The sequence below is a fragment of the Nannochloropsis gaditana genome, assembly GCF_000240725.1.
Source record: "Nannochloropsis gaditana CCMP526 unplaced genomic scaffold scaffold920, whole genome shotgun sequence".
Taxonomy (NCBI): Eukaryota; class Eustigmatophyceae; order Eustigmatales; family Monodopsidaceae; genus Microchloropsis; species Microchloropsis gaditana.
Window position 1 is genome coordinate 1 of NW_005803033.1, and position 9,907 is coordinate 9,907.

Here is a 9,907-nt window from a genome sequence, read left to right on the forward strand (position 1 = left end):
GTATCGCAGTAGGAATGGAAGTCGGGGAAGACGTCTTAGGCAAGAGCGCTTCGTACACGTTGAAATCAGGATCGAAGACCAGGGGTGTGCACACTCCGACGCAGCAGAAGCACTGGCTAGTCACGGTATTCCAGCTGAAGAGGAACGGTACTACCTTGCCCCCGTTCAGAGAGCAGTATTCATAGCAAGCCTCCGGGGTATCGATTGACTGCAGGTGTCGGTCTCCAGCTTGCCCGAGAGCCATGATGCCTCCATGCTTGCTGGATCCGGGATGCGCCGAGAGACGACGGTCCTGGAAGGGGGCCAGGCGCCCTCCTTGAGAGAACCGCTGGCCCTCGCCGAGCAGCACAAAAGGCTGCGTAGGATTGATGGTAGGAGCTGGCGTCGGCGCGCAAGTCGCGGCATTTTTGAGTTTCGAGTATCGCACTTTTAGGGTGGCGGGGCTGGCCAGTGGCGTGATGCACGAGGCGTCGGTAGCATTCACTAGGTAAGCGAAAGCATCCACCGCCAACGTCTCAGGGGCACATTTGTCAGCCTTCACCTTGACGCGAAAGCGGCGCTTTCCTCCCTTGCTTTTGGTGAAGGCGATGCCGAGCCAGTAAATAGCAGTCGTTCCATCCGTATCCTCAACAATTTGCGGCGGCGTATAGGGCTTTGAGGACGGGCGCATTGCCGTCCGCTCTACCGTTAAGCCATTTGGCAGGTTCAGTTGAAAATCCAGATTGTCGACAGGGTCTTTGCTGTTGAGCGTGACGGTAATCTTGGCCTGACCCTTCCCTGCCAGGATCCCGCGCCTTGCATTCGGTCTGACTTTGGCCTTGAGAAAAAGCCGCGGACATTCTTGAGAGACGGTGGTCAAAATGCTTGTGAAGCCCAGGAGAGCGACAAGGAATGCGCTTAAAGCAATTTTCATACTCTGCTACGCTGAATCTGTGCTTGAAAGGGCACCTGTGGATCTCGCTTTGAAGCTTCCGACGGATCGGATGGTTAAAAAATGCGGAAACATGAGCTCGAGGTATACATGAATTCTGGGTGATGCAGCTATCTGCAATACGGGTAGAAGTGCATTGATTCGATATTTTACATCTAAAATGCAACGACAATATATATCATGCTTGGTTCCGTTGATGCTCACAGAGAGACGCGAGGATGTCCTCGGCAGCGCATCCTGCCACGAGAAGCAGGGGCCATCACCAGTGACCTTGAATGGCACGAATTAATTGGCATGTCATAACAGAAATCATTGCATCATAACAGAAATCATTGCAATAGGGAGAGTAATTCATCGGAAGTCTAGACATAGTACCAGTCGATATATCTTCTCCCTAGAAAGGTGACATATTTGGAGCCTCTCGCTTTGAAAAAGGGACAATACTGCGAGTGGATGCTGAACTAGGCATGGACATTGGGGGTAGCGTCTTGCGCAGGCGCACTTCGTACACGTTGTAATCAGAATCGAAGGGAAGGGATGTGCAAACGCCGACGCAGCAAAAGCACTGGCTGGTAACGCTATTCTAGCTGAAGAAGAAAAGCGTTTCCTGGCCCCCATTCAGCGAGCGGTATTCATAGCAAGCTTGGGGGGAGTCGATCGATTGCAGCTGTCGATCTCCAAGATGGTGGAGGGCCACAATATCCTCATGCCTGTTGATTGACGAAAGCATCGATAAATGGTTTTGAAAGGGGGCCAGGCGCTCCCCTCGAGAGAATCGCTGTCCTTCACCAAAAAGCACAAAGGGCTGCGTGGGATTGATGGAAGGAGCCGGAGTCGGCGCGCAAGTCGCATCTTTGCTGCGTTTTGAGTATCGCACTTTCACGATGGCGGGGTTGGCCAGCGGCGTGATGCACGAGGTGTCAGTCGCATTCACTAGATAAGCGAACACATCCACCGCCAGCGTCTCATGGGCACATTCGTGAGCCTTTACCTTGACGCGAAAGAGGTGTTTACCCCCCTTGCGTTTGGCGAAAGCGAGGCGCTGCCAGTAAAGAGCTGTCGCTCCATCCGCCTCCACAACAATTTGTGGCGGTGGATGGGGTTTGAGGACGGATGCATTGCTGTTCGCTCAACCAATATCCCGTCCGGCAGGTTCAACTGAAACTCCACGTTGTCCACGGGATCTTGACTCTTGAGTGTAGTTGTGATTTTAGCTTTTCCCTTCGCGGCCACGATCCCACGCCTAGGATTTGGCCTGACTTTATCCGTTAGAAAAAGCCGCGGACACTCTTGAGAGACCGAGATGAAGATGCTTCCAAAACCCAGGAGAGCGACGAGGGAAATGCAAATGACATCTTTAATTTTGGAATGCGTGGACTTGTGCTTGAATATGGGCGCATATAGATTGGTTTAGAAGGTCGGGACAGGTCGACCTGTAAGAAAATGCTAAAACATCAGTCCAATATACACAAATCAAATGTTATACAGCTATCTACAATGTCTCAAAGATTTTTTAGGTGTGGTAGATGACTCAACCATGTCAAGAATGTCTGTTTCCTTGATTCCGTTGGCGCCCACGGGACTCAGCAAAGTTCTCTTTTACGTGCCATGAAACAAAGGAGCTGAAGCTACGACCTCGTTGGCAGACCTCAACAGACAATGTGGCCAGCACGTGACAAGATTAAGTATCAGTAGTCCAGAAACATTTTTCCGCAAGGAAGACTCCCATTCTTCGAAGAATGGGCACGTGCCGTATGTTCGTGCCGGTTTGAAAGTGACAGCTTCGGCACATGAAAAAGAAGGGGATTCCATAACCATCTGGGTGCGTAAACGGGAATCCTCACTCAATTTATTTCAATTCTATTGGGAAACATGCGATAAATGAATGCGCTGGCAGTCCATTAGCATTATTGTACTAGAAAAGCCCCCGTCGCTACGAGAAAAGGCACGTGGCACGTGGTCGTTCCAAGAAAGAACGCCCATGGCTGTTTTAGTATACAGCTTGGGGATATGAAGATTAGCTTGCGTGGAAACAAGAATCCTTGTCTCAGTTATTGGAGTACCATTTGCATCCAAAGATAGCTTTTAGACTTTTCGATCTGACAAGACAGTACTAGCTCTGGCAACGATCTTAACTTAGGCCCCATGCATTGGGATCCTTGCACAGAATTTTCAAACGTTCGACGTGTCGTGAGAAACCACACGACCGTTAACGAGTTGGCCGTTTCAATACGTGGCTGGGGCTTGGTATCTACTTGCCTGCTCTGTGCGCGTACTGCTCGAATGGGTTAGGGTAGAGCATAATGCAATGAAAGCCGCCATGAATTGACGTTTGAGGAATACTGTATTCCTGTGAGCGGGTGCGAAGACTTCTTCATTTTCGGGCCTCATTCACTATTGAAAGAGCCCTCACCGGAGGTAAATAACGCTGGTATCAACTTATTCATGCCTATTACACCTTGGTAGTTCTCAAACATGATGGAAAAAAAACGACATCGAACTTCTACGGAGCTTGCTTGGGAGGATATCTGACTGTCAAGCAACCCATAGTCGCATACGCTGTCACATTGGTTCGATTCGGTGATCCCTGACGGAGGATTCTTTCCGTGGATTTTCCTTTACAGGGGTTCTTCTTGACGCGAATATAGAAATGACATGATTATGACGCTGAGGGAACAGGAGATCAGCGATCGATGGTAGAAAGAGCGGTTTAAGCCGGTTTACAGGATTATATCCGCTATGGGCTCTACGGTCTGTACTACGATGTGCTGATCGCCATCGTGTCATGTCATGGTTTGCGTCCAAATCATTAGTATCTCATATTACTGTACGACAACAGGACCGGCGTCGACGAGTGTCTTTGGTTGTCTTTGATTGTCTTTTGGTTATCTTAGTACGGGATTCTTTGTTGAATCGTTTGGTATGTATTCTCCCTGAGTGGTCGTACTAAAGAATTAATTGGGTATTGGCTTACCCGCGGCGTTTTGGTTTGTTTATTTGCATCGGGTTGTGGGCCCTATTCGACCTAACCTTTGAACAAAACAAATATCTGATTATTCAAGACACTGATCGACGTCCTATTTTTGGTGCAATTGGATTTGCAGAAATAGAGGACTTATTTACTGAATCTCTCTGGTGCAATTGTATTTGCAGAGAGTTATGACTGCTTTCAATTGGTAATTGGTTGGTAGATCAAACGACAAGAATCAATTGGCTCGGCAGGCTTTAAATTCGGCTGGCCGAGATAACAACCGTAAAGTAATGGGAGATCAAGATGACTATAGGATGGCGATCTTCAGTGGAAGATTGGAAGACGGAGACATCTGGAAAGGTGAGATTGAAAGCTACATTGGTGCTAAGGACCTAGAGATGGCAGATGTTCTCGTTGGATTTGCAAAAATGCCTACCTCGAGGGATGATTTATCTTCTTATAATGATAAGAATGCCAAGGGTTATTTCACCCTTGAGAAGTACGTCAAAGGTGCGGCAGCAAGCCTAACTGAGAAATTAAGACTGGATAAAGACGGAGCTAGCGCATTCCAGGCACTCAAGGGTAAATATGATTTAAAGGGAGAGACGCAAAAGGCGTTACTTATTTCCGAGTTAAACCAACTTAATTTCGATGAGAATGGCGATCCGGGAGAGACCTTTGAGGCAGCTGAGGAATTAGCTAGAACGATTAAGCATCGATTTGATATTGAAGTCGATGAGTCTATACTACTGACTCACTTGATTAATAAAATTCCATCGGTATATGGAATGGTAAAAGTGAGTTTAAAAAAGATTCTATGACGTATTCTAATTTGAAGTCCAAAATGATCAATCATTTTGTGACTAATATTGCTAATAAGGTCAAGGATGACCAATGCTTAGCGATAAGCTTCAATTGGTACTGGAATTGATGCAGTAAATACGGGCATAAGGAAATAGAATGCCTCGTAAAGAAAAATGGTGGAGGTCGTGTAGGACCTCCGAACAATGAAAAATTGGGCCGGTACGAGCGTGTACCTGGCAACCCCTACATTGGCCCTGGCAAAGGTGGGCACTGAATACATGTCCGTGATGCGTATAAACAAACCAAATGCCACAGGTAACCCAATACCTAATTAGTTCTTCTGTACGACTAATATCCTAACCCTAACCCTAACAGCTTGCACCTCACTCTCATCTTCCGTGTGATGATAGTCCTCATTGACGACTTCTGAGGCTGCAGCAAAGGCTAAATTACCTCCCATGGTTACTAATCCATCATCCAATCGATGATGTTCGCGAGCCTTTGTCCTGCTTCGCGTGCGCCCCATATTATTCATATTTTGAATAATATTATCCGTGTCTTTCCATCCTTTCGCCCCCACTTGCGACGGATCCTCCCTGACGTGATCGACATCACGATCATCGGGTATTTCATCTTGATGTAAATCATCTTCGATGCTACCATCATCGTCAGTAGGTCGTTGCTCATCCTGCTGATGAGCCCCCGCTGTCTCCATAGATTCTATATTGTCCTCTCCTCTATCCTCGTGAAATTCAATGTTATTAATTGGTTGTTTTTGCTTCACTGCTGGAAATGCTGCCTCATCAAATGTCACATGACCAGATTTGTTGTATTTTCCAATAGAAGGTATATAAACTCGATAACATTTAGGGTTGTTCCCTATGTCATCGTAGCCAATCATGATTCCTTCCAAAGCACGATCATCAAATTTTCCTCTCGCAGTAGATGTATCATGGACGAATGATTTGCATCCAAAAACTCTAAAATACTTCATATTCGCGTGTTTTCCAAACATCTTGTAGTAGGGCGTTTCCCCTGGCCCCAATGCGGAATTCCTGGTTCGGTTTAAAATATAGGCAGCAGTGTTCAAGGCTTCTGCCCAAAAACGTTTTCCTAATCCGGCTGGTATACGAAGACTCCGAACCATATTCGATAGTATGTGCCATGACTTCTCGGCAACTCCATTATCCTGAGGACCATGTGGCAACGTGTTCTATTGCTCAATGAGCCGTTACCTTTTTCAAAATGCGTTTACTCACAGTTGGACTCGGTTTTTTGGAATGAACTCCCGTTGCTGCACTTCTTAGACTACATCGACATGCGACCAATAAGCTATATCACGCTCTAAGGTACGGAATTAGCTCTGCTGCCATGTCTTTCTAAGTGCGACGAGTATTGCACATCCGGACAAGAGATTTCTGGCCGAGCTATTGGCGGGTATGCCATACCTCACGTTGCTGTCCTTAGCCTACTGTCGGTTTACGTAAGCCGTTTTGCATGGTGGCGGGATGTAATATTGAAGTCTCATACATATAGTGTATGGATTATTTGGATTATACAATTTACAGTCTATCATTGCCAGTATCTTGGGCCATTTTCATGGAATTGGCAGTCCTCTTCTCCCTCGCCAAATGTAAGAAGGCACTTAATTTTTACTCGGAGGACAAATAAAGATAAGGCAACACAGGAATTTGACTGCCTCCTTTTCCATATATCGTTTCCCGCGCCCCCTATTCGAAAACACCCTTCCACGCTATCAGGCTGGCCAGCAACATGAGGAATTTTGGGGAAAGGAACCGCTTATGGATTGTTCCCATTGTTGTGCTGGTGGTTTTACATGTCATGAGTGTGAACCACGGGGCCCGACCGCATTTCTCAGTCAAGGCCCTCTTCTCACACAACAATTTTCCGTTCGACGACGAAATTCAAGCGGCGAGGGGCATGGCGGAAGTAAAAGGAGCACACGGGGGACAAGTATTCATGGCGGCTGCTAAGAGAAGGACCTACCATGGTCCTCGCCCCTTTAGCAGCAACGGTTCAACCTCAGCTATTTCATATAAGCTATATCCTCGTAGTTCAGAGGAGCTTATGTGCAAGAAATGGGCCGTGGTGACGACGATGTTTGAGCCTACTGTACTTGTGAAGCAACTTGCAGGGATGAAAAATTGGTGTGTGGTGGTTGTCGGGGATAAAAAGGTGAGGAAGTATGAAACAATTTTTCGGCCACCGTTTTTGTCCTTGGTCGCCACCTTAACTATGACAAGTATGATGAGATTATCATGACAACTATTTATCATTGCATTACTGCACAGTCCCCACCCACTTATGATATCCCAAGTGACAACCTAGTATTTTTGAGTCCAGAAGAGCAAGGTAAGGTTATGCGACACCAGCGGGATAGTATTAAAAACGCACACTCACGTCGCATCTCTATCACTGGTTGTCATCATTCGCCGTGCTTGCACCTGTCACAGAAGCATTGCCGTACCACATCATCCCTCTCCTAAGATGGAACCACTTCGGTCGTAAAAACATTGGCTTTCTTTATGCCATGCACCACGGCGCCGAAATGATCTATGACACGGACGACGACAACATCCTCAAAGTTGATAGCGAAGGCAATCCTTTCATACCTGATTTCAGCCTGGGCGAGCTTGCTACGTCGAAGGATGTTGTGCGACCTGGTCAGTCCCACGTCTATAATCCCTACCCGAGTTTTGATAGCGTGAACGTGAAGGATGGGAGCCCTGCTTTCGTGTGGCCGCGTGGTTTTCCTGTGGATCTCATCACTGATGCAAGCACCTGGAACGTCAGTCGCGGGGTGGAGGAAGGGACCCACGAAGGAGGAGTAATTACCATCGTGCAGAGCCTGGCCGATCACGATCCTGATGTTGACGCCTTATACCGTCTGACGAGTCACCTCCCCTTGAGTTTCCGCTCGGGAGGAAGGGCCAGATTCGAGGTCATTCCCCCGGGTGTTATGACCCCTTTCAATGCCCAGGCAACGGTCTTCGGCAAGGCCGCTTTCTGGGGTATGCTCCTTCCCATCACCGTGCATGGGAGAGTGTCGGACATTTGGCGCTCGTACATTACCGGGAGGATCATGTGGGAAGCAGGGCAACGGGTGGCGTTTGCTTCACCGTTTGTCACGCAGGTGAGAGATGAATGGAGGCCAGATCCAGGGAGAAGAGGGCTCCTCCGGCCCCTATGTCCCCCCGAAAAAGCAATGGACGAGGCAGGGCCTCTTTTTCAAAATCAGAAACTTTCGAGGCAAAGCTTGACTAACCCCCCCCCCCCCCCCACGAGCGTTGGCCCTCCCAGTCCTATAACCCTAACCAATCAGCCTCTCATACTCTATCCTGTGCTATCCCACTGCAGTGTCGTAACCCCCACAGCTACCTGGCTGACTTCGACGCCGAGAGCGATCTCTATGAACGGGCGGGCGCCCTCGTGTCATGGCTACTTAAATGGCGCCCAGTCTCCCCCTACCTGGAAGGCATGATAGAGGAGATGGCGGTAGCCATGTACGAGATGGATTTCTTGCACGACCCTCTGGACGTGGACCTGGCAATCGCCTGGATCGAGGACCTTCGAGGCATAGGAGTCGCTATGCCCAACACACTATCTCAGTCCGATAGAGGCTATCTTAGTCTCTATGCCAATAGAACGGACGGGCCTTTAAAGATTATCAAGAGCGATAGAACCTGCGAGCAAGCCAGCGTAACTGAATCTTCTCTCTGGGCGCTCCCTACCTCACCAACCCCCAAAGCAAGGAAACCCGTTGCCCTCATGGTCATGACAAAAGATGACATGAACCTCCTCTCGCGCTTCCTCGCATACCACGGCGATGTCTTTGGCTTTGAGAACATTTACGTCTTCGACGGCAGCATCGGTCCACAAAAGGCGTACCTAGACTCCATTGCAGCGTTGTACCCTATCCACGTCAAGCACAGCCTGGTGGACCTGAATGGAATCACCCAAGAGCTAGCACAATGGATCGACGAAATCAAAGATGGATATGAATGGATTTTCAAGGTGGATACGGACGAGTTCTTGGTTGGCAAAGGCGGCGGAGACGATGGGCCAGCATTGACAAATCCAGCACTTCTGCTCCCGGCGTCCAATGCATGGAACGCCACCTTAAGAGTGGATCATATATACATTGCCGCCCCCGTGACAAGCGGATCACCGACAGAGAGTGAGCGTTCCTCGAGCGTGCAGGCAAAAAAGTTCAAGCAGTTCTACAGCGGGGAGAAATTTCAACCTAACTACTTCACTCTTGGAAGCCACGCAGGGGGTCTATCACCAGTAGCGCCAGGTATTGCCTTTGTGCATTACCATAGTCGTAGCTTTGAGGATAATGTGCGAGTGGCTACACAGACGCTTTTGGGACATGGCTATGTGAAGGCCACGGATAGCAAGGAGGAAATGATCGAAAAGCTCAAGAAACTGGACGAGCGGCCCTCGTGCCGTCGAAATTCTTGCCATAAGATCCCGATTGTGCTTGATGCCCTCACGAAGTACGAGGAGACGCAGCAAAATTTTTATGAGAACTCCAAGGCATGGCCGACGAACCTGGTGGGGTTTCGGGAGCATCTGCGTAAGATATTTGCAAAGTACCCATCCATAGTGATTGATTGATCACGAGTCCGAGGCAAAAGAAGGGTGTTATGCATACATTGGTATTAAAAATTGGTATTAAAAAAGCAAAAAAGATATGATAGATGCCCTTATAAAGAACGAGGAGAAGGAAGGAGGGCTTCATGACTTTCATTTCGAAGCATCTGCCTAATATATTTGTAAGATTCTTGTCCAGACTGATAAGATGATTACAAGCCCCAGGCAGCATCGGTGTTCTAAATGGATACTTAACAATGTAAAAGATAAAGAATATGCAATACCCACAAAAAGCAAAATTATTCCTACACACTTAATAGATATATACAGCCCGTGAGCGATCTCCTCGAGAGTTCTTTGCCCCATGTCCAGCACTACTCCAGAGGCTGAAATTGATATCATTATCATCACGTAGTTTCTTGAACAACCATAGAAGTCTTCTTGTTGAAGTCACGGGCAGGCAGCGTTCTCAAGCGCTCAAGTCGAGTTCCAAGGCCTGATCCCGTACACAACCCATTTCTACCTTGCTGAGCGAGCTTCAAGGTCTTAGCCGTCAGCTTCTCTCTAGCATGGCAACCAGAGAC

At 48.1% G+C, this 9,907-nt stretch overlaps 2 protein-coding genes across 2 annotated transcripts; one reads left to right on the plus strand and one right to left on the minus strand.

Moving 5' to 3' along the window:
* Positions 1 to 58: 58 nt before the first annotated feature.
* NGA_0436200 (uncharacterized protein) lies at positions 59 to 2,339 on the minus strand (the record flags this gene model as incomplete). Its single annotated transcript, XM_005853388.1, has 2 exons — positions 1,923 to 2,339; positions 59 to 670 (listed from the first exon to the last, which is right to left on the minus strand). A coding segment is annotated over exon 2 (612 nt), but the record flags the coding sequence as incomplete, so codon positions are not given.
* Positions 2,340 to 6,806: 4,467 nt separating this feature from the next.
* On the plus strand, positions 6,807 to 9,399 carry NGA_0436100 (uncharacterized protein). Its single transcript, XM_005853387.1, has 4 exons — positions 6,807 to 6,902; positions 7,019 to 7,079; positions 7,181 to 7,860; positions 8,085 to 9,399. The coding sequence occupies exons 1-4, from the start codon at positions 6,825 to 6,827 to the stop codon at positions 9,345 to 9,347; spliced, it is 2,082 nt and encodes a 693-aa protein (XP_005853449.1). The 5' UTR covers positions 6,807 to 6,824; the 3' UTR covers positions 9,348 to 9,399.
* Positions 9,400 to 9,907: the final 508 nt, after the last annotated feature.

Coding starts and splice junctions, on each gene's coding strand:
- NGA_0436100 (XM_005853387.1), top strand. CDS start 6,825: ATGTTTGAGCCTACTGTACTTGTGAAGCAACTTGCAGGGATGAAAAAT. Junction 6,903..7,018: donor TGGTTGTCGGGGATAAAAAG/GTGAGGAAGTAT, acceptor ATTACTGCACAG/TCCCCACCCACTTATGATAT. Junction 7,080..7,180: donor TTTGAGTCCAGAAGAGCAAG/GTAAGGTTATGC, acceptor CACCTGTCACAG/AAGCATTGCCGTACCACATC.